Below are 24073 nucleotides of genomic sequence, written 5' to 3'. Positions count from 1 at the left end.
ATCCTCTTGTAGATATTTCATTCTAAATCGTAGCCTTCACTCCTCCACAGCCAGGCTACGTCAGAGTTAAAAAAAAAAAACAAGAAATCCATCAGTCCAGGACTAAGACTCACTGCATTTCTGCAACTACGACGCATCCGTCTCCAAAAAGATGTTCCGGCCTGTCGCTACTGCTCTGCTAATTGTTGCCTCAGCTCCCGTCAACACCACTCAACACCAAAACGATGCCCGTACTGAGCAGAACCAGGCCTGACCCAACCCAAACCAGACAACACGCCTGTGAAAGATTGCTCCTCAGAAATCTGATGCTTTGGCTAACAGTCATGTTTGGCCGTGTGCGAGTGTGGTGAAGGGGACAGTCAAGATGGGATGTGTTTCAACCTGATGACTTTTTTTGTGGGGAGGTTTTGTGGGTTTATCTAGTTGGAGGTTGGTCATCAGCTGCTTCTGCTCCACAGTACAAGACATCCCATCTGCCATCTGCTCGTCCAAGCCCCGCCCCCCTCCACCTCACCAGGGGAACCAGGACTCACCAATATCCTTAGAGCCTTGACTTTCGCTGGCCATCTCGCCCATCCGCACCAGAGCGTCGAAGTAGCCCTTTGCAGCAAATGTGACACCTGGAAACATGGAAGCATTGGGCATCAGATCAAGGGTGCCGAGTTGAAAAGTCTTCTTCAGCTCTGCAACCGTCCCCTACAACCCTCCGCTCCCACAGAGAGGCAAGCTTGGGCATGGGAAGTAAAAAAGAGCGATAGGCGAAAATGGTGACCAGGCAGGAAAGGGAAAAGCTCTATGAAACGACTACAAGAAGCAGAAAGCTGCAGAGATGTGTCTCAAAGCCTCGGCTAAAGCAAAACCCACTTTCTCTACAAACTACTACGAGTTAATCCTCTCCAATAGATAATGTAAAATATGCGTGGACCAGCTGTTCAGAGACTGAACATTATTTTGTGGTTTAGGTCGTGTTATGAGATAAACCCCAAAAAATTTGAAAAGTAGGCCTAGATGCTGTTGCTGGTTAATATTTCAGTGCATAAAACATATTTAGCTGATCTGGACTGAAATCCAACTTGTTCTCAATGGTAAACTATTTGCTGGAGAATTCATAATTGCATTCTTTGTATCCTTCCTGTCAACAAGTGTCTACTTCAAATTCTTGAAAGCCGTCTTCAGCTCAAATTCTGTCGACCAGCCCTGATTTCATGGGTTTTCATCATTACACCTGCAAGCTGCGCCAGCTGAGACAGAGCAGTAAGTCAGGCCGTGGGAGCGGGGACAAGCTGGTCTCAAGAAGCAAAGACAGAAAGCGGGTCAGGGGCTCACCACACGAGGACTGACAGCAGACACGGGCCCGCTCGGGAGCTGCATGTGGAAGAGGGCTGGGTTTATTACAGAGCTGTCAGCCAGATGAGTGTTTGTGCTCTAAGCTGTCACCGAGCGCCCTCTGAATCCCAAAGAGAAGGGAAAATGACAAAGCATTCAGACGGAAAAAACAATAGAAATCTATTCTGAGCTCGGTCCAGAGCGACACAGCAGAACAGTGGGTCTTTCTTAGGCCCACTGCTATGCGAGTTATTGTTCTGAAAATAAAGATGCGCTCTGCCTTCTCATCTTCGTCTGTAAATCTTTATGCAAGGGTCCAACCTTTCCTGGGGAGCTATGGAAGTCTGGTTTTGACCGTGGTGGGATATGGGTGAGTGCATGGCGATGCGTAGGGCTAACCTCATCGATACACGGCTAAAGCTCAGCAGGATGGAGGTCTGGTGCAGTGTTTTTATTTTATTCCCCGGAAAAGGGGAGTTTCTAATAAACGTATGACACCATCTTTAAAGCAATTTGAGTTAAATTCATTCAAGTATGCTCTAGATCTCCTTTGGTCGTTGAAGACCTTGTCATTTTGGGAAAGCCCGCACTCCCCAAGTACAAGTTACTGGCATCATCCGCTGCAGCCGGTGTACAAGGTCGTTGATTCAAGAGTTGAGCCTTTACAACTTAGCACTGTGTGGCTGTGGATGAGAAACCTTTAGAGATGTAAAGACCACATTTTAAGTATCCCTGACAAACAGCAACAGTTGAGTTTAGGCGGAAGTAGAGTTTTTAAAGCAAACCAAAATGTTGTATAGATCTCTAGCTTTTTGCCGAACAGACCCTGGCGAGATGTTTCTCACCAGGTTATCCACCGTTTACCCGTTCCTTTCCTCACGTACAGCCTGCTTTTCTTCTTGCTCAACCTGCAGCATCGTCCAGCTTCAATCTCCTGCATCTTCGTACATTAAGCTCGGCTGATTTAGCACGTGCTCACCAACTTTACTCACCAGAGACGTTTCAAGACTCCAAAAACAAGACCGTCCAAGTCAGCCTCCCCCTCATGAATCACGCTGCCTTTAACCCTCCTCTGGCATGAAGGCCCACACCCTGTTTCTACTTTAAGAACCAGTAAATAAAAGCAGACTGGCAATCTTTCCCCCCCGTCACAATAAGATGATTGCTGGGTACCGAGCCCTTCCCCGCTTCACTTTGGTCTAAACTCTACCCCTGTGTTGCTGCTTGGCATTGATGAAGTGCAATCCCCTACTCAGGGAGTTGCAGGGTTATTTTTAGCTTTATCTATCAGACAGGAGTGAGGCCTCCTTTTTTGTTTCCTGCAGGCAGCGAAAGTCTTGCCTGCATCTCCTCTCTACACACATAGGAGAGCCCTGCTCCGCACACTGTGCTTGGCACACCAGGCGCAGTCTCCCCCTCCCGCTGCAACCAAGAACAGAGTGAAATGTTCTTTACAAAAGCATCAAATTTAATATCATTGTTGGACCGCTGATAACATTTTACCAAAGCACTGAAAAGCTGTAGAACGTCCTTCGGTTCTGATTGTTTCGCATGAAAACGGCAGATATTTTCCTTCTCTTGGATTTCATTTTACTCAGTCTTGTCCTGGATTCTCTCTGAGCCCGTTCCCGTTTCCTTGGCCCCATGGGTGGGGGGGGGGGGGTACCATTACTCTAGCAACACCCGCCGCTCCACTTCCCATCGGCTTACGCTCCACTTAGATCCCACAAGATGTTTCGGTCGCTTCGCCTTTCACCTTGAGCCGCTGCCGTCGGCGGCGCGCGCCTCTCCCTTATGTCCTCTCGCACTCATGACCATGCAGACACATAAGCAGAAGCAACTAGAAGCGATGACAGAGGATGCACAGACGAAGCAGACATTTAGGAACTGAAGTCATGGGAAAGCAATCACGGAGACGAGACAAGAAACGGTCCGGAAACCCATGAGATTCATCTGACAGTCGTGAACTCAGATTCAAAAAACAGTTGAACAGAAAATCTTCAGTGGCTTTAATCTCTCAGTCTGGATTCAGATAGCAAAAACGTTACACCGCCAAGTCAAGAGGAGTCAGGCAGACCTAAATCAGCACCAGGCGTTAGGTCAGCTGGCCCTCTGCCTGGACGGCTGATCGACGAAAGAGACGCCACCACAGACAGTAGACAGAAGACGGCTGGTGTACTCACTGGTGAGAGCCTTCTCGTAGCTCTTTGCCATGGCTATGAAGTTCCTTAAGCACGGGTTGAACTGCTCCATGATGTTCTGTGAAGAGGAGGAGGGAAGCAATAGAAAAGATCTGGTTAGACTGGAAGCAGGAAAGGAGCCGGTACACTACTGAATATGAGCTACAGTGACCCAGCAACACTCTGCCTGCTTTTCTGGGGCACGAACACACACACACACACACACACACACACACACACACACACACACACACACAAATCAGCTGAGCCAACCAACAGGGAGAGGAGAGCAGGAAGAACTCATCTGAAGCAGCCCAAAACTGGCAAGACTGAGTAGAGGACAGAATGAGAGCATGAGTGGCTAAGAGGTTCATGAGTCTGTGTGAATATCAATAGGTGTGTCCCTCACACCTCCCCTGCTGCATCCATTTTAAATAAAACCTGACTACAGACTCTGAACTCAGCAGCGGATTTGGACCTGCAGCAGCTTCCCACCGTCTCTCAGCTCTGGCACAAACCCAGCGGCCAAGAACTATTTATAAAAGGAGGAGAAAATTGACCAAAATGAAAAAACGTGTCACCTTTTGCTGAAGGTCGCTACCTCTGACGGTTTGTTACTCTTCTGCTAAAAAAGTTTCCCTAAAATTTCCTTCCAAGCAGCCGGACTGCTTTTCTTTTTGATCATTAGTTCTCCGGACCTTCAGCAGGTTTTACAAAGTTTTTCTTTGGACTTTAGCTGCATTTTCCACATCATTTTCTGTCTGAGGAGAGCATACATGTAGAGTAAAGAAGAAGCGTTTGTTCAACCAACAACTTCTTACTGCACCAGTAAAATAGGCAAGACAAGAACCTGAGAGATGCATCATCTTTCAGTTCAGGGGTTTCCACCACCAGCCCCTCAAGGGCTTCAGCACAGCTGATTGCAATGGCTGAATTACTTTCTCAGCATGGCATCATACTCTGCAGAAGCCTGGTAATGAAACTTTCCCTTCATTAAGATCTGTGGAATCAGCGCGACACCTGAAACATTTAGAATTGGGGCCCTGGAGGACCGCCTTCGGCATCCTTTGTGTGCCGAATCTCTCAAACTGAGTCATCAGTGGGATGCTCGATAGATTAAGCTAAAGAGAAGTAAACAAACTGTGTGTTAAGTGGTGTAATTTAAAACAGGTATGTGTAAACAACAAAGCCAAGGAAAAAGAAAAAAAACTTTGAGAGGGGCAGAAAAAAAAGCCAAGATGCGACTTTCCTTCTTGAAGTCCAAAAAGTATTTTGATTGATCCACACGTATTTATACCGACATACATCTCAGAATCTCGGCTTTGTGTCAGACGGTATGTTCTGCCAGCACACTTCCAGAGCCGTCCATCTGCACCATGAGAACAAACATCTGGCACAGGGGGGCTCACGGCTCGTTAGAAAGCATGGCTAGCACTCAGAAGACGAGGGATGAACAGTAAGACTCATAAGACCTTTCTTCTCAAGCTACCCTTTCACTTCAGTTGCATTTCCAACTAAACCAAGCAGTTAGTAAAAAGTCTGATGGGGAGAGAAAGCTTTTTTTTCCCTACCAGCCTTTGTTTTTTTAAGGGAAGCTGCATTGGTTTACAACATGTGAAAATGTAAAAGGGAGTCAGCCATTAGCAGATGAAATCATTCAGACCTCTAAAGGCTGTTCCTTTAACCCTTGTGTGGTGTTCATATTATTGTTACTCAGCCAGTGTTTGTGGGTCTGGTGGACCCGTTGCATTTTGTGCTTTTTAATGCCTCACAATCAAACACTTTTATGTAAAAATACTCAACAAATGTTACTTCATCCCAATTTCAAGTTGTATAAACAAAATATTTGGTTATTTAGAACATAATAAAGCAAATTAATTATAATAAAATCATGATATGAATGGAAACAAATTCACACGTGAAGCACGGTTTTTCCAAAACTAGTGACTTTTAGTTTTTTGAACTCAGAAATTTAACCCATTCAGGTGCACAACACAAGCTATATGAACACAGAGTAAATCTATCAGTCAAGAACACACATCAGCCCCATGACCTTTAGCCAATGGCCTGTACAACACACGAGGGGCAGAGTTTTACTGTGTGTGTTGCAGATATACTTTTTGCACTTGATGCATCTATATTGTTTTTTCTGTCGTTCTTCCACACTTCACACTGCTTCTTCTTGTTGCCAAACATGTACTGGAACAGCATCACACATTTACTTCAGGCTCTGCAGATTCTGGATCTGTAGATTCTGTAGGATAGGGCAGCATTCTCCTCCGGAATCCTCTTCATTTGGCACATAGGATACCAGGGTTGTGTCACCCATGTATGCAAACTTGTAAGGCTTGACTTTAGACCTGGAAACTCCAGCAAGGATAAGAACCCTGAAGTAGGCATGTAAATGGGTTTGGCCCATTTCCTTCCACCTCTCTCCAAAAACAAGAATAATTTTCTGGATGGAATCTGGGATGAAAAGCTGAACAGAAGACTTGATGTCCTGTATGTAAGTAACTGCCACTTGTGTTGGTCCTGGTTGCATCCTTATCACATTGGTAGCCTGCGGGGTGACTCTTTTCTTGGGCGAGAACATTCAATTTCAACATTTTTGACTTCCATATTTCCTCTCTTGCTCCATGCTGACTGTCTTGTTCTTGTTCTTTCTTGTTCTTGGCCCTGTGGCTGGCTGCTGACGGCTTGGTCTGGAGACCTGTCTTCGTTTTGGAACTGGCTGATGCTCAATCTTGTCCTGCTTCAGAGTCACTGTCAGACTCTGAATTTTCAGAAATGGGATCCTCAAATTCTGAAACCTCTTTTTTTGAATACTATCCCTCAACATTATCATCAAAAACTTCTCTCTCTTCCAAAATCAATTACAGGGCCTTCTGCGCATAGTATCGTTTGGCCACCTTGATCGGTTGTTATAAGAAACCACACTGGCAACGCTATATTTATACTCTATCTACTCCATTTGTAGCAGAAAGAGTGCAATAAACTAAAGATTATCACAAAACAGAGAGTCAAATGTGCCCAGACAGGAGGAGGAAAGAGTGTTGTGTACACAGAACATTGGTTTCCACACTTCAATTAGCCCCGGGTCCAGTGGACCCGGACACCTTATATGTAATACAAATGTGTAGGGGGGGTGTACGGCATGTAGTCATTAAAATTGTTTTCTGATATATGTTCTTCACACAAAATGAGCCAAGGCCAGTGAATCTGGGTTTGAAAAATTAATTGATTGTATAATTTTTCGTTCAATAAAAAATGAAAACGGGTCCCACAGACCCGAACACCACATAAGGGTTAAGCCATTAAGCAGGATTTTAAACACCTGCCGTAGAGTTTCCAGTAAAGTTTTGAACAACTATTATTCAGCACCTTGTTATTTTGGTAAAAGTTTTTCCACCTGAAAACCATTAACACAGTTGTGAAGGAGAAGACGTACAAAACCGGACAAGAAGGATGGCATAATGAGGCAGATGGAGGGAAGGGCACATCTGAGGCGGAGGGACATTTGTTCATGGCCGCTCGCAGCTCGGGATGCCTGCTAATGCCCGACGGCTGACGCACAACAGTCACCTTGGCGCACCACCGCCATCCACTCCAAAAAAAAAAAAGGAAGCAAGAAGTAGGATAGCGTGACACAGGAGTGCAGAAAAAAGGAGAGAAGCAGTTTAGTTTCAAAACGGCGAAGTGGAGCGGGACGTCAAGTGAAACGAGCTGAAGCTTGATGCGTCTTCACTGCAACCCATCAGATCTACTAGGAATCCATGAGATCCAATTTCTAACATTTTGAAGTCAAGTCACAAAAACCCACTAAAGAGAAAGATGGACAAATAAACAAACTATTTATACCCCAAATCCCCTTCCACTTCCCTTCTTTCCCAACTCGTGTTACATAAGGCGGCAGCTCTAGAACAGAGAGGTTCTGTTGGTGTGCATCAGCTCCGGTGAGCATCACCCTGATGCACCACCGCCTGGAACGCACGCAGAGACACAGAGATGCTCTATAAAAGAGACAGAAGATGGAAAGGAGTCCAGTAGCCATCAGACGCTTCTATGGCTGAGTTTATTTGTGTTCATGTGAGTGGTGTGATTCAGTGATGGCCGAGTCATGTGTTCACGGTCAAAACAGGTCCACCTTTATGCGTCACATTGTTGTTGAGCCGCAGAAGTGGAAGTGCATTTTTAGGACCATTAGTCTGTCAGTCAGCTGAGGTAAAAAAAAAAAAAAAAAAGAAGTTAAAGAAAAAAAATCCCCAGTAGAGGATTCTTCAGAGGGAAAACTTTACCCCAGACCATCATGTCCTATGTTTAAAACTAGGAGACATGCGATAAGCCCTGGAAAACGTGCGGCACCAGATTTCTCAGTAAACAGCTAAACATAGTCTTCATGCATGCACACATCTGCGTATGTGAAAATACAAAAGGTTTCAGAATGCATTTCGATTCAGCATTAACTTAGTTCTTTATTACAAAAAAAAAAGGGAAAAATCATGACTGCACCTTTAATGTTGCACTTAGAATCCCAAAAAATGTAACCCAGTTTTTAATCTTTTAAAGGAGCTTATATACGTTGTACTTCAGTCATGTCATGCAGTTGATTTGAACCGTTCTCTGTTTTATCTTAAAGTTCAGAGAGAGATGGAACCACTGATTAGAGTGGGAAAAACATATTTACTGTGAACCATGTGATCATTGCAATATTGACCCTTAATAATGCAATTTAATGATCATTTTCTACATCATGCACTTTTTTCTAAACAAAAGACTTTCTCTGCATGGTCCAAACCTTTTATTAATTCACAGGGAAGATGTTCAGAGGGCCGTCTAGTGCAGTATGACACAGCCTACACAAAATCAGTTCTAAGATCTTCACTTCAAAATGCATGAACTAGCCTTTTAATTGCAGAAGGGGGGGGGATGGGTGATACCAGGAAGAAACTAGGAATCCTGTTAATTTCATTATTTAACTTTTTTCAACTGATGTAACAAAAGACATTTCTTTTCTCAGCTTCATTTTATTGGAAGAGCTGGCAAGAAGCTGAAGTGATGGTAGTAATTTAATGAAACCAACTAAAAATTGACAATGTGGCTTGCTTGTTTGGATATCTACACAAAAAAATAAAGACATTTAAGAAATTTAACAGCAGTAAACAAAGTCTTTGCCCAACATGAATGTCTGCCTTCTCATAAACATGCCCGTATTAAACTGAGTTCCCACCATCTCGTCATTAAACTTTTTTAATTTAGGGCTGGGTTTAATGAGTTCATTACTGTGTTTGGTGCTTATTTAATCCACAATGAATCAGTCGTTGTTCGTTAAGCAGCAGAGACGAGAGCTGATTGGCATTCCTCTGAATAAAAGACCATATTTTACTGAGTGGAGGGGAAATAAGAAGGATTACAGAGCAGCTCGCCTTTCTTCAGCTATTAGCTTCAGGTCATGTGTCTGGTAAATAAATACTAAAGCTGAAAACAGGTTTTCACGTTACAGTGATGAAATTCTCAAATTAATGCAATCTGGAAGCAAAACATTTTTTATAAAATCAACAGAATATTAAGTAATAAATTAGTTTTCTGTTGCAAAGCAAATGCAAAGATATGATTTCTCAGACAGGTTATGATATGGACACAGTTTAGCAGTTTCAGATTCAACAGGGCATTATTTTTAAATGCTCTTGAACCTAATCAGGAGCAGGTTAAATGCTGCAATGAAGCTAATGATGGAAAATTTGGAAAATTAACCATGAAGCGAATATTGCCACCACCAAAAAGAACCGTTTCACACGACTGATTAGTTTACTCTGGGAAAAAAAAAATAACTTTGTTTTTTAAATGGAAGCAACCTTTCGCAGAGGAAATTATGAGAGATGATGACAAATATTGACATTTAAACATTTTCAATGAGGAACCGGGAATTTGTAATGACAAAAAAAAAAGGAGTTAGACTTGAATGGGTCAACAGCATCTGTTCAGCAGGTTTCCATAAATCATGTAATAGAAGGGATCTCATTAATAGATGTAATCTTTCATTTTACCGTTAATTAATTTGGATTGCTTTCTATGTGTTTGTCGAGGCACTGTAATGATATAGCTTCACGCACGTCTGCAGATGATCAATCTCATTTTCATTAAGTATTTATCTTCACTAGGAAAAAAAAGAGAAGTTTGTTCTGGAAGCTTCGGAGTACAAAATATGCGGGGTGTGCTGACAAGCACAGCTCTGGACCTTTATTCTACTTCAAAAGCTTTTTTTCTAATTTCCATTGTGTTCACCAGCTGATAAGCAGAACATCTTTCTTACTTAGAAAAATGTGTTTCCTTTTATTTATTTCTCTGTACTGAGTGGGATTTGTAATTATTCCACACTTCTACATAACCCTGTAAAAAAAGGTGACCTGTTGATAATTTTTATTTCCATCCACAGAAAGGCCAGATCTGCAGCACAAAATCTGCAGATTTATTTTACACCTCAGTAATTTAATGGGAAAACAACAAAAGCTGCATTGCATTTCCTGATGTTAGCCACAATATAATTAATGTCAGTGAATTAGGTGTCATGGACATGGCATGTTTGGTTTGGTTGTAGCTTTGTAGCTTTTTCCTCCATGTGCAACAGCAGCCTACAAAAATCAGATTATAGTCCTTTATGTTCAAAGAAACTGGCTATTTTTGTCTGAATGTGGCTTTTCGGGGGCCGCATGTAAAGCAGTTCTTCAGTGTCTGAAAGAACTTTTAAAGTCATATCCTGGTGTAAAATTACCATGCGGATGGTAATGTTCTCCATAACCTCCCTAATAATAAAAATCTAAATTGCTTCAATTGCCCCATGCAGCGACCGTGAAGGTGTGGAGAAGAAGAACAAGCCCTCAGCTTCAAGGTTAACAGATCTATCAGGACAGCATGGCAGCGCTTGGACACCACGTCCCATGAAAGACGTGGAGCAGTGAGAGGTTATACAAGCCATTAAGAGCATGACAAGAGCAGGACTGAACAGACATCTCTTTCAAGTGAATAAAGAGCAGGAATGTGCTCCAATTACTGATTCGTGTTACCCAGCCAAGTCAGAAAAGAGTGCAAAAAAAGGAAGAACATTTTCTGAGATGAAAGAACTAAAAATTATGAAGAATCCCAACCCTAATAGTCATACAAACTGTTGAAGGATCTGTTTGGAAAATAGATTTTGAGTGAAGAAGGGTGGAGAAAGTGGATAAAGAGTGAAATATCAACAAAGATCTATAGAAATAAGACAATGACTGATAAACGGGAGAAGGACAAAGAGGAAAGGAGACAGAAAATAACTAATGTCAACTCTACAGGCATTAGAAACATGCAGGTGAGCCGAACCGCATCCAAACACTTCAGACATAAGGGATAAAAAAAAAAACCCAACAGCGTTGAAAACGTCGTGACCTAGCTGGCTCCGGGAAAGGCAGTTTGTGTGTGCGCGCGTATGAGCACGTGCCGGTCGGAGGCAGGAGACTCGTGCGTGGGCTGAGTCAGAACCTACAGAAAGAGCAGCAGGCTCGTATCATGTCGGGCGTAAATTGCTATAACGCCAAGGCAGCCATGTGGCACCATTAGGACCCGCTGCGCCGCTCGCCGCCAAACAGATTACCCAGCGAGTGGAGAGCTGGCAACCCCACTGAGGTGGGAGGGAGAGGGTGGCCCAGGTGGAGACAAAAAAAATTATATATAGCAAACAAACTAAGTAAAACCATAAAATAATAACCTTTCACAGCATTAGAAAACCATTAAGAAGATTGTATTGTTTTTATCCTGCCTATTTTTCATAAATCCTTATGTGTCGGCTCTAAAAAGGTCGTTTTGTTTTACAGAAAAACAAGTTACCTGCCATGTTTCACCCCTCTGTTCCCAGGTTTATTTGGTATGCTCATTACAATATAACTTAATTTAAACCTTTTTTCAAACTATGAGACAATATCAACAGAGGTGTCTGTACCAGGACACCAAAATCCAGTTTTATCAATGATCACCGTTACAAAGAGTGCCAGTCTCCAGTCCTTGGAGGCCAGTGAACTGCAATTTAAAGTGCTTCTCTGTTCCAGAACATCTGATTCAAATGAATTACCTTCTTAGCACGTCATCAATCTCCTCAGATGTGGTTTCATTTCATTCATATGGAGGTGTAATGACAAGGGCACACACACACAAACACAAGACTTGCATAACAGAGGCCCCTGAGGACCAGAGTTTAAACCTCTGACTGATCAAACGTTTGTATGAAAGAAGAAATTGCATTTCTGTAGCTCAAAGTAAAGGGTGTTGGGTTTTCATCTATTTGTAGCCTTTAATTCTAGCAGAAAATGGTTGAAATGCTAACAGTTTGTTTGAATAAAGAGCAAAAATCCATCTGTGAGACTTGGGTCTTTTAGGAGACTTGCATTTGGTAAAATAAAAGTAGAAAGGTTTAGTTTTACACTGAGGTTTAAATGTGACCAAAATAAAACATTGGAGGTGAAAAAAAAGGGAGCTAATGAACTTAACTTGCTTTAAACCTAACCTTAAAAGCCTTCCAAAAACAGTGAAAATGAAAACTTAAAGTTTAAACCTCCATCTTGGACAGGTTGTTTTTTATTTATTTTTTTGGGGGGGGGGTGGTCATTGTAGCCAAGAACTGCAATGAGAAAGATATTAATAAAACATCTGCCACCCTGAAAGAAAAAAAAAGGGAGGCATACTATGTAAGCCTTTGGGTTACCGGTTTTAAGGTTTCTAAAGAACAAAAGAAGAACTAGAGAAGCGCCACGCAGACAAGTTGTTTCAATGCTACATTTGAATTTGCTACAAGCAGCGTGTTTGTTCAGCAGCCGACTACAGGCCCTCCAAAAGCTGAAAAAGGCCAACTAAGCATCTAATACTGGCTTTTATTTTTTTAACACTTTCATTACTCTTTAAAAAGCAGAACAGTTAAAAAAAAAAAAAAAAAACATTTCAGGAAGCCATGTTTATCTAAAATCTACTAATAACTGTCTTGGTTGTTTCTAAATTGCTCAATCTCAAAATGATGATCGATGTAGGTTATTAAAAGGAATACTAAATGATATGCATTATTTCAGAAGCAGTAGAAGAAATTTATGGTTTTCCATCTTAAAATAAGCTCAGTCGTATTTTTAGAAAATAATTATCCAGAGAGAATCTCATACCGGCCTATGTCTGTAATACCAACATGAGTATGGTTTTCTTTAAGTTCCTACTTTTAGCTTTCATATAGAGTAAAAACATATTTTACAGAGAACAAAAAAAAGACTTTCACCGACTTAACAACGTTGATACAATCACCACAAGACGGAAATCTTCTATACCAATAGGTAAAGGGTACTCCTCTGATCTGCAGCTGGTTGTTTTTGTGGATGAAAAAAGGTAACCCAGATTAAAAACACCCATAAAATACAGAAAGTTGATGGCAGCAGCAGGTCACCTTGACTTTTGAGCTGTGGACAAACACAACCAAGCACTGCATGACACCCCTTGCTGCCACAGTGACAGAAAAAAAAAACTGACCTTTTCTATCTGTGTGTGTTTCCATCCCCCTCTGCATCCAGCTGCCTGGCATACAATCACGTTTTCATGATGCGTAAGCTTTCAAAAAAATTTCACATTCCTTTACACCAGAAAAATGAGGGTGGGGCTGTTTAGAAACCATCAGGTACTTTGGAGAAACTTAATATGGAATTACGACTGGTGCCAATATTGAACAAAAACAAGTCATCCATTTGCTGAGTTTTACATCCTTCATTTACTACAGAGGAAGTGATTCTCAGGATAATCTTTGACTACAAATCCCAAAACAAGCTTCAGTATTTCTGCAGTACATTTAACAGTATTTTAACAAAAAGGCGCCTCTGCATGAGGAAGCGTCAAGCAGCTGTGAGCGGAGGTTGAGGCATACCACTGCAACCCGTCCATCGCATCCCAAGATGAAAACTTTGAGCAAAAACTAACAGGTTCCTGATGCCGACAGATTAAAAGACCACCTCTGCTGTGAAATCAGATAAACGCACCAGTGTTCGCTGTACTGCTGTTTGCGTGCGTGTGTTGAACCGATACAGAGAGGATAGAAACTTTGACAGCGACCAGTCTCAACCAAAAAAGGATTTTTCTTTTCGTCAACAACGTAGCTACAGATTGATGCTTTAGATGAGTTTCAGACAACCTCCTGTGGATCCTAAAGAATCATATTTGTCATTTTAAATCGTCTGAAACAATACAGAAAGAACCAAAATGGAAATTTTGCTCATTAGTTAATTGTTTTTTTTTTTATTAACTCCTGCTGTCACTGGTATGGACAGTCTCCATACAACAAATTACAAACGTTGGTACAGAGAAACACGGCCCAAATGTCATTTAATAAACAAGAACCCTCTTGATACGCACAGTACATCCGCATGGACTGCACTGTGAGAATATATGTTTCCTTTATGAAAGTAAACTAAGGCTATTCAGGCACCACAGATTTTGAATACCAGTGTGAGATGAGATGATGGAATAATGTCCACTGATGTGAAACTGCTGTCGCTCATTTTTTTGTGTTTCAGGAAATGGACATCATTCGCCTCTGCCTAGTCACTGTGACAATCAGTGTGCTGAAGTTACACTGTGTGTGTGTGTGTGTGTGTGTGTGTGTGTGTGTGTGTGTGTGTGTGTGTGTGTGTGTGTGTGTGTGTGTGTGTGTGTATAGCCAATTTCCCTTTCAGATGAGTCCCTATCAGCGAGCAGGGGAATAGTCAGCACCCCCTATTCCGCAGATGCAGCCTCTGTAGGAGACAGGAAGGAGGGGGCACTTCCGACACCATATATGGATGTGATGGAATCCCCCCCCCCCCCACCCCCACCCACCTGTGCCGTGACAGGGCAACCCATTTTTATTCACCTCACGCTCCGTTCATGCCACAGGAAGGCTGGCAGGGGCGGAGGGAGAGAGGCGAGAACGAGGCGGGTGGGAGTCTCCCCATCGACGTCATCGCCACAGAGCGACGCATCCCATTCACTCCAGCCTCATCTTCATTTCACACACGTACACGTGAACGAAGGCGTTTTCTTTCCGCACCAAAAAAAAAAAAAAAAAAAAAAAACGCATGTTCACGCAGAGCATTTCCTTGCGCGGAGACGACGTACGCATACCTCTGCACGTGTGTAATGCCAGGATGAGCCATGTAGAGTGCGGCTGGCAGAGCATTTATCTGAAAATTCTGGATGCAGCCCCATTGTGCAGAGACAGGGCTGCCTTTCTGCTTTTAATTCCCGGAGCGGCTCAATTGTCTCAGCCTCTGGGTTTAGCGCCACAGTGAAGCCCCGTGCTCACACAAACGCTGCAGCTGGAAAGCCGCGCCGTTATTTTGCCTGTCAGGGCTTTCCTTCGTAATGCCAACCTAAAAAAAGAGCCGAGCGCCGCACCTTCCCCCCCCTCCCCGTTCTGCTTCCATTCAGCTTGGAGAGCCGTCCGAGAGACTTCCCTTTCATCCTCTGCCAACCTCCTGCAAACCCAGCAGCATCCACCTCTCCCTCTCAACCTCCCACCAGCTCAAGTTTTGATAAGCACTTTGCTAAAGGCTGCCGACGTGCTGCACAAACGCTGCAGATGTGAGCAGTTAGTCTGTGTGACACATGAAGGCTGTTGTTGGTTAGGGAAAACTTAATCGCAGCACATCTGAAGAGCCGACGCCTCTGGATCGCACACAAAGCAGCTGTGTTGGTACATTTTGTTCTTGGGGCCTCGTTCTGGCAAATGATGGACCAAAACGAACATTACTTCGCAGCTGGAGCCCCGTTAAAGACACACTGTACTGGAATTGAAAGAGCTGGTATCAGACAGATGCACAACTTTGAATAAATTTAGAAAGAAAGGGTAAAACTCCACATGTGAACACAGGTTACATGTGACAATGATGGCGTTACTGGTATTAAAGTAGGGGTGTAACAATACATAGAGCCACATCGATATATCGATTAAAAGAGCAACAATCCAATTATAGAGACGTAAAATTAAAATATCGATTCACACAATTTTTAAGAAATGTTTTTTTGAAATTCATGAGACTATAGGGAACAGGTGATCTGTCATTATCATTTTAAAATGAGACGAGTGCTGTTACATGTAACAGCTTAGAAATAAAATGGTCTAATCATATTTGGGGGGGGGGGGGTTGTGAGTTGGTATCAATATAAATTACAATAGAAGATTAGGTGATATTGCATCATATCGATCAAAAATCATATCGTCATCCAAACAAAGCGATAGAACATCGTGATTAAGCTGGTGATTTACACCCCTAGCATTAAAGGGATCCAAAAGTTTCCAAAAGTTACCGACTGAAAAACTGCTGTGATCTTCCATCATAGTGTTCGGTTTACAAATCATTTTAAATGAGATGCCAGAGTGACTAGTTTGTTTTTCCTCCAGCTGTCTGGAACAAAACGCTTTACTGCTCGTCCCCAGCATCGCTGCACACTGCCAGTCAGCTGGCTGAGAGAGGGCTATAAGACTTTCACTTCCTAAGACAAATTCACATAGAATATTTAGAACGTTATAATCAAATTAATGAGGAACGTTATAGTTTACATAATTGGTTTTGTGTGAAAGATAAGCAGTTGCATTCTTTTCTGTGTAAACCCGGTAGTTTCACTCTAGCTCGTCATACCTTGATAATCACAAAGAAACTCGTGTCTGGTGACATGTAATCAATGGTTAGCTTCGGTTTAAGAGGCGGGCTGAGAAATGTCAGGATAGTCCCAGTGACCACGGTCCAAAAATCCTCCACATGAAAGATACTCTTAGCAAATGGCTCTGGGGTAGATTAACAGAACCAACCTTTTATCCAACAGCATCCTAATGCGACTTTTCTGAGCCAGGGAGGATTAATCAGTTAGGAAAATATTTTTAATCAAACACAGGAGAAAGCGACCAGGTGTTTTTTTTTTTTCTTCCTCTTTGAGCTGTACAGAGGATAGAGCAGCACATTGCTGACCCTCCACCACCTGTTACTGCTCACCGCTGCTTAGCTGGCTGAAGGAAGTCTACTACGCTTTCGCCTTGCTTACTTAAAAAACACTGCCTCTTTATAAATATATGAATAAGACAAAATGCATCCATTTGTCAAAATGATCTTTCTGCAGGAACTCCCATAAAATCCATTAAAACCATAGTTGCCCTTGAGGAATGAGCAACATTTTGCAGGTACCGCGGTCTTGGCAAAGGGCAGCCAGAGAGGAAGCCGACTGGCTGTAAAAACTCTTCTAGGAACTTGAATTTTAGTACGAAAAAAATAAAATTCAGACGATACTTAATACACATATTTAAGGACAGCTCAGCTTGGTTTTGTGCTCAAAGTGCAAGCCAGCACTGAGGGTTGTAGATGGGGGAGAAAGCTTTTTCAGAGAAAAGGAAGTCGCTCAGCAGAGCAAAAAAAAAAAAAAAAAAGAACAAAGTCTTAGTGTGTCCCTTGTGTGAATTTTCAGGTGAGACGTTTCTCAGCAAAAACATTGCATCAGTCATCTTCAGCTCCATCACAGTCAAAGCCAACAGACTTGTGTTTTTAGCTTTATACAGTGAAAGGGGGTCGATACATTAGAGTCTCACGTGTTTGTGTGCTACAAGTCATTGGGGGAGAGGGGAAGGCACAAAAAATACATTCAAATATCAAAAAAAGGCACACAGTCAGAACATGCAGGCGCAGAGAGGATGTCCTGACATCGACCTGTAAAAGGTATCGCAACTATAACCAAAATTTCAATCCAGTATGAAAAACAATGGTTTAAGTTTGTGATTTCAATCTTTTCCAGATGCTTAATACCAAACTTTCATATTTTTCTTTGACATGTCCCTCACTCGCCCGCTACTCATTTCTCTCCTGAAAGCCTTTAAGGCTTTTTTTTTTCATGAATATGGTTTAACAATTTCCTTTAATTCCATTGGTTTAAAAAGTGCAATACTTGACGTTTCATCTGCTTGCATAACCCAAACATATTCCCCACATCACAGAGCATCACAGAGCGTCAGTGCGGTGCTCACGCACTGCTGCCATCCTGTGATCAACGGCGAGGGAAACAGACCCTGGAGCCTGAGTAGGCACAGACAACTGAGGTGAAAAGCCCTTTAACTAATCAGAAGAGGAGGGGTGGAAAAAAAATCCCTGGTTTCAAACCATTGAACAGGAGAAAGATTAGATGCTTCTCTGCAGATGAGCGCAGAGGCTGCAGCCTTCACCTCACTTAACCTCAGAAACGAGAGGCTCTCTCTGCAAGTTGGTGACGGCAAAAATCTCTCGGCAGAGCGATGGAGTGTAGAAGAGCAAGGAAAGGATGATGGAGCCCTCCGTCAACGTGCCGCAGCGCCGGCCCCCCAACAGACGCCACAGCGTTCACCTGCGGCGCTCTGCCTCCGACAGCTGTCTGAGTGCTCCTGAGCTCCACAACAATATCGGGGAATGAAGCGTTGCGGCGGCGCAGCACGCAGCTGCAGCCCCCCCACCCCGTCAGGAGTCCTGTTCTGTAGCGAAGGAAAACAGTTTTTTTTATTGGGAGCGACGGCGTGCTTGCGAGGCCTACTGGGGTACGAGAAGAAAGGGGCTTGAGAACCGAGCAGATTGCGCTTGTATGACTGCGGGGATAAAGTGTTCGGTAGCATTACTCACAAACACACAAACAGACTGGAGAGAAGTCCCTCTGTGGGAAAACAAACAGCTTTGGCTTCAGAGGAAAACTGCCCTTTGCAGAGAAAGACGTCATCACACGACAATATTTGCGCAGGAATTCATGACTGGGATCCCTCGGGGATGCTCACCAGGGACAGCTGGGCGACACAGACACACGAGCGGCTTTGAGAGAGATTCATCAAGTACACCTGCACACTTAATGTAGACTCTACATTGGAAAAGGGCCCAATCGACAAAGACAGGAATAAGCCCGGAAGCAAAAAAACAATAAACCTCTACGGCTCAATCTAAACATCAGCCCTAGGCTACGGTTCTTCTGAGCAGGGCTGCACAGCAACGATGAGAATGAGAGGAGTGAGCTACATTTATCACAACTAAAACTCACCATGAGGTTTAAAAGTCATGCATGGTTTCCAAACTGGGCAGTATTAGTTAGGAGCCAATAGAAAGTCTAGGAGCCGTCTTCAGGAAAAGCCCCACTAACAGCTACGTCAAACAACCACTGATGTTTACTTCTCCAGTATCGAGGTCCTCAAAGTAGCCGTAGAAGTCCCCAACCAAAGAGAGACATCGTTTGTTTCAGAGATAGACACAGACCAGCCATCTGTCCGAGACCCGCCTCTCACCCACTGAGCCTGTGACCCTGTATGGGTACGCTGACAGAACGTGGTGAACTGAGGTTCTGTCAAGAAAACAGGAAATAGGACGTAATCCAGGCAATAAATCTCCACCTTCAGATCCTGGCAGGTGAAGGAAACCTCTTCAGAAGGTTGGACTGAGTTCAGTTACTCGTAACTCTCTCCATAGAGAGAGTTATCTGCTCCTTCACAAGGAGCCCATTTCGAAGCGGCTGGGTCATCTGGTCCGGAAGCCGTCTGGTCACCTCCCACGAGAGATTGTTGGAAGCGCGTTTGATCAGGAGGAGGCTGAGTCACGGCACAGTCGGGAGGTCGTGTCTCTCGGCTGGTGGAGTTCGGAACGTCTCGGCATCTCACAGGAAGAGCTGGAGAAGGTGGCTGAGGAGCGAGAGGTCCGGACAGCTTGGAGGGAACCGTCGTAGGCTAAATAAGATGATCGATCCAGGTTCTCAATATCTAGACGGTCGCTTTGAAACCCAAACAGGAAGTTTGTTGCTCAGGAGGAGAAGTCAACACATCAAATCATTTGGGAGTCCTCTACAGCAGTCAAAAACAGATCCGTTTCTCCTAATAACCTGATGAAACGTCAAGAAGGGTTGAACCCAAAGGGCAAACAAATATAATTCAATATACCCAGCCTGTCTTTGATTACCTGAAGTGCCGGACGATTAAAGACAAAGAGCCTACTGACAGTCTAGCTGCATCATGGTGGTGGATTCTGTCATTTATACCAGAACTGCCCAGTGCAATGATGGATAAACACTTATCCAAGCAAGGTGGGGGAAAACTGGATGAAAGCACACCCAACGAAAGCTCTGAAATCAATGAGCCGACCTGCTGATGTGTGCATAATCCGCTGCTACAGTCGAACAATGAGGGCAACGTCACCCCGAGCTTTATTCTCCAACCTGAGTCGCAGCACTGCTGTGGATTACAGCAGCCGAGCTGAACACACTCCTGAGCAAACACACAGATGGTGTTTGCTCAGCAGCCACAACAGACCTGAGGAGACGCCACTTCAACGCGTTCGCCCCACTCGTGGCACTCGGCATCACAAACCAAACCCACAGGGGCTGCTCCCCCCGCCCCGGGCCGACCTCCAAAACGCACTCTGGAGTCGGCACTTTCTGAAACCAGGCGGGTCGCAGCGGAGACTATCCAGTGCAAGCCGCTCCACACCACAGCATGGGCGGGCGCGCAGATACGGCTGCCCCCACAGTCAAACACATTCGCCAGCGTGAGTCATCCGGTAATTTACATTCAGCTTCTGTTTCAGCAGCAGAGGAGGAGGAGGTGGTGGTTCGGGCTTCAGTCCTCTGATGCCGTTTCTTCTTCTTCTGTCACAAACGGTCCAACAGGCAGGAGGCGAACCGAGGACAGGAGGTAGAGCCCTCCTCACGCAGGGTCGTTGGATGACCTCTGAATAAGCAGGAGCAAGTTGAATAGGGATGCTGGACACGGTCAAGGTGACAGCTGAACCTTCTCCGCGTGGCTGCCAGGGTCTATCGAGATCTGGACCCGCAGAAGACGAACAGATTTTAATTCTCGGCCGTACGGGGTTGTTTATTTCCCCCAACAGACTCGTGTTTGGCTAAAAAGGCTACACAACAGGGAGCAGGGAGCTCTGCTGTCACTTTGGCCTCTTGCGAGGTTGGGAATGGGTCAGTTTTTTTTACACTCAAATGAAAAATGTTGGTATGAAAACTTGCTGTTGTTGCAGAAGTGGCTCAATATTCTGCAGATACTAAATGATTATTAAGATCACTGCTATAGGAAACAAAAATAAAACTCACTTTTTGAAACCGTCAAATATTGTATCCGTTTTTATTCTATTATACTGGAAACCGGGCCTGTAAAGGCCAGGTTATACAACCGTCCCATGAGTCCAGAGTGTGCTCAATATTCAGCAGAATCATGCCGTGCAGCTCAAGTCTCTGACCCCCCCCCCCCTCTCTCTCTCTCTCTCTCTTAATGGTGGCTGATTTAATTGCTGATATTTGCCATGTCCCACCTCCCTCCAAGGAGAAACAGACATGAGGGTTACCTAATGGGAGCTGGCACCTCTGCGCCTCTCCATCCTCCACGCTTTCAATGAATTAATGAAGACCAGTTAGTTCCTGCAAACACGGTTCAAAAACACCCCTGGGAAGAGGAAGGGGGGGGGTGAGGGGTTCTCGGCACAGCAGCACCAAATGCCACACCAGTGAGCTGATGCAACCCGGCGCCGACAGGGGGTCAGACTCTGCCGCTCATCACTTCATGACAGGAAGAAACCCCCGGCGCTGCGTCTGCTGCATACGCACGGAGGTGTTTCCTACAAACTGTAGTTTATGGGAAAGTTATGATTTCCATTTCTCTTGCTTACGTCAGTTCACAAACCAATGGCTGCATGGCAAAATGTCCTTTATACCCCCCCAATGCAGGCAGTTTTAAAATACTGCCATATTGCTAGTGATCAACCCCACAAGTCTAAATCAATATGAGGAACAGATGCTCCAAAGCAAAAATGGCAATAAAGTGTTGTACTTGGTCCATTGCTACAATAAACTGGTTCTCCATCTTTATCACAATAGCAGCATCTTACATTCCTCCCTAGACTTCATGAACCAAACAAACCCTGCAGGTGTCAACACTTTATGGGACCTTGCTGAACCGGCCCTTTACAATCACACGCACTCTGAAAGGACTCCGTTGATGACCTCGGCAGCATCACTTCTCATTTCACGTTACGTAACCATGCCCCGGCAAACCGAGGAGGAGAACCCAGAGACCACCCTTTTCTCCCGCCGCTGTACCAGGAGCCAGTCTGTGGAGGCGGGCGGAACAGTGACAGCTTTCCTCACATCCCAAGCGAAACTTGTCACGTTTCCATCTGCATCATACGGAGAGCAGAGTAAAGTGAGACTCAGGAGAAATGCCTCGCCATCACAAGCACCGTTCCCCGCCTGAATGTGAGCTCTGTGTTAGACTCACCAGTGGAGGAGCGGATGCCCCTTCAGGTCCAGGAGGGCTGATTCGGTTAGATCTGATGTTTCTACAAACACCACATCCAGACATGACGGACTAAACAAACAGCTCTTATCCAAAAAGGGAGAGGTCACTCAACCCTAAATCCCTGCCTGCTCCTCCAGCATTACAAACAGCAGGACAGGAGAGCGAAATGAAAACAGTAACTGGCAGGGTTCCTGTTCAGGAATGCACAAAGAAAATCAGAAAATCGGGAGTTTTCTGTGCTGCTGACAAGCTTCTGAGCTGAAATATGTTGAACTGCGCTGCCCTGAAGCAGCAAACCTGTCACTGTGGATGTGTCTTTTTTTTTTTTTTTTTTTAAAAACAAAAATCTTCCAAAGTCAGAAACACATCACTGTTAAAATATTCCCCACATCTGCAGCATTCCTCCTGTTTTACAGCCTACTGCTGGAATTTGATTTAACACTGTGGTCTGATTCGTTTAAATCAGATAACTTGAATTATTTACACATTTTAGCCACATTTAAATACCAAACCTTTTATCTTTCCCCTTTTTTTTTAATTCCAATATCACCTGTTTGCTTATTAAACACATTTTTTTCTATTACCAAAGTAGGCTACCGCCACAGAAACGTGGACAACGCGGAGGAGGTGTCCTGACCCGGACTTCTCCTGCTGTAATCATCCGCCCAGGTGCAGCAGGTGTCCCGAACAGCACCAACCGGGCCGGGGCTCACCTTGTAAACGTTCTCCGTGATGCGGTGCACTTCGTCGGTCCGGGACATCCTTGCTGGAGCGTCAGTCACGACCATATACGAAGACGGGAGGGGGATTCTCGGTTCTTTTTCCCGATCTGGAGCGGGGTGACGAGGCAGCTGCCGAGCGGGGAAACACGACTCTTGTCAGGGAGAGACGAGCGCGTCCGTCCGTGGGATCCCGGGTTTTATAGGAGAGTCCTCCGCTGCGCCCACGCCGGCTCCCCACGCAGCCAGTCAGCGGCCGCTCCGAGCCTCCCTGCCGGAGCGCAGAGGCGGACTCAGAGGCGCCGCCTTCAGGGCCGGTGGGAAAAATGAACACCGGAGACGACAGCCGAGGATGAAGGGCCGAAATAAGGTTTGGAGTAAGGGGTTTCGGGTAACAAGATATTAATCTGACGTTTCGAAACGTACTAAACTGTTTTTAATAGTTTATTTTCTACATTTAAGTGCATTTTGAACTCGAAGTCAGATCAGTTAATTTGTAGTGGCCTACCGTCATTCAACATCACATAACCTATAGCGAACATATTTTTTATCAAATCGATTAATGGACAAATGAAAATCCTTTATAAATTAATAAATCCTAATTTTGCTCACTTTTGACTGAAATGTTCTTCCTGTCTAAGGGCTGTTCCTTGGCCAAGCGTTTACTATGAGGTCGGGAAAACTGGTCTGTAAACGGTGTCCAACAACATTTAACCAAATATCAGGGTAGAGTATATTTTTACTTCTTTATCGAGGCAGATTACAAAAAGGCGGGTGGTTCACACAGAAGGTATACCAATATCCGCATCATATGTCTGTCTTCTGTCCTTTATTTTTATTTTTCATTTTGTTTTATCCCAGTTAAAGAAGGGAAGTGAGTGTTGCTCTTGACTTTGCAGCTACAGTGAAATTAAACCATTTTTATTTCACCCTTTTTTTTGTTTCATTTTGAAACTAAAACAGACTGACGGGACTCCGGCCTCACAAGTTATAGCGCTGATATTTCCACAGAGTCCAGAAATGCAGCACATTATTGAAAGAAAGGCTCCTGCAGCTCTGCTGGCATGGGCTGCCCACGCCTCCTCTGCCCCCAACCATTGAGAAGAACTGTCCAGCATCACTGCACAGCCACTGGAACAGGCCACACAAGCCCATTCACTGTGGAAATATCCACTGTGAGTTCCCCATGTGTGTTTATAAATCAACGCGCCTCTACAGCAGATCCCGCAGCTGAGTTTGTCCTTTCTAACGTGGGGAGGAGTTGGGTGGATGATGCTCCACACTGCACCACAGTAGGGCGAATGGATCCCAGAGTGAAATTACTCTCCTCTGGGATCATGGCGTGGTGGAGTTTTTGAACATTTCTTTTAACTTACTCACATTTCATCGCCTGCTAAATCTGTGTGGCTCACTGCTGAGTGGGCTCTGGTGGATATGAGTGGGCTGGAGCCACTTTTCTCTTGGATTTCAGATCCGTTTCTGGTGGGCAGGGAATCCCACACAGCTCAGCTCATCATGATGCGCAGCTCTGTGAA

General features: G+C 44.3%; 1 protein-coding gene across 9 annotated transcripts in view; it reads right to left on the bottom strand.

Annotated features, from left to right (window-relative positions):
* LOC105939472 (brain-specific angiogenesis inhibitor 1-associated protein 2) overlaps positions 1-22807 on the bottom strand; it is a 60738-nt gene extending 37931 nt beyond the window's left edge. For 6 of the 9 annotated variants that reach the window (XM_036142293.1, XM_012881657.3, XM_036142299.1 and 3 more), the window contains exons 1-3: positions 22533-22806; positions 3510-3585; positions 534-620 (exon numbers count right to left, since the gene is read on the bottom strand). In XM_036142293.1, the coding sequence (XP_035998186.1) occupies positions 534-620; positions 3510-3585; positions 22533-22607 (238 nt within the window). In that variant the 5' untranslated portion in view covers positions 22608-22806. Of the gene's footprint in view, positions 1-533; positions 621-3509; positions 3586-22532 lie in introns of all 9 variants that reach the window. The other 3 variants (XM_036142296.1, XM_021308140.2, XM_036142294.1) reach the window with 2 other exon arrangements.
* Between the last annotated feature and the right edge of the window lie 1266 nt (positions 22808-24073).

The sequence above is a fragment of the Fundulus heteroclitus genome, chromosome 10 (assembly GCF_011125445.2).
Source record: "Fundulus heteroclitus isolate FHET01 chromosome 10, MU-UCD_Fhet_4.1, whole genome shotgun sequence".
NCBI lineage: Eukaryota > Metazoa > Chordata > Actinopteri > Cyprinodontiformes > Fundulidae > Fundulus > Fundulus heteroclitus.
This window is presented reverse-complemented; position numbering and strand designations above follow the sequence as displayed.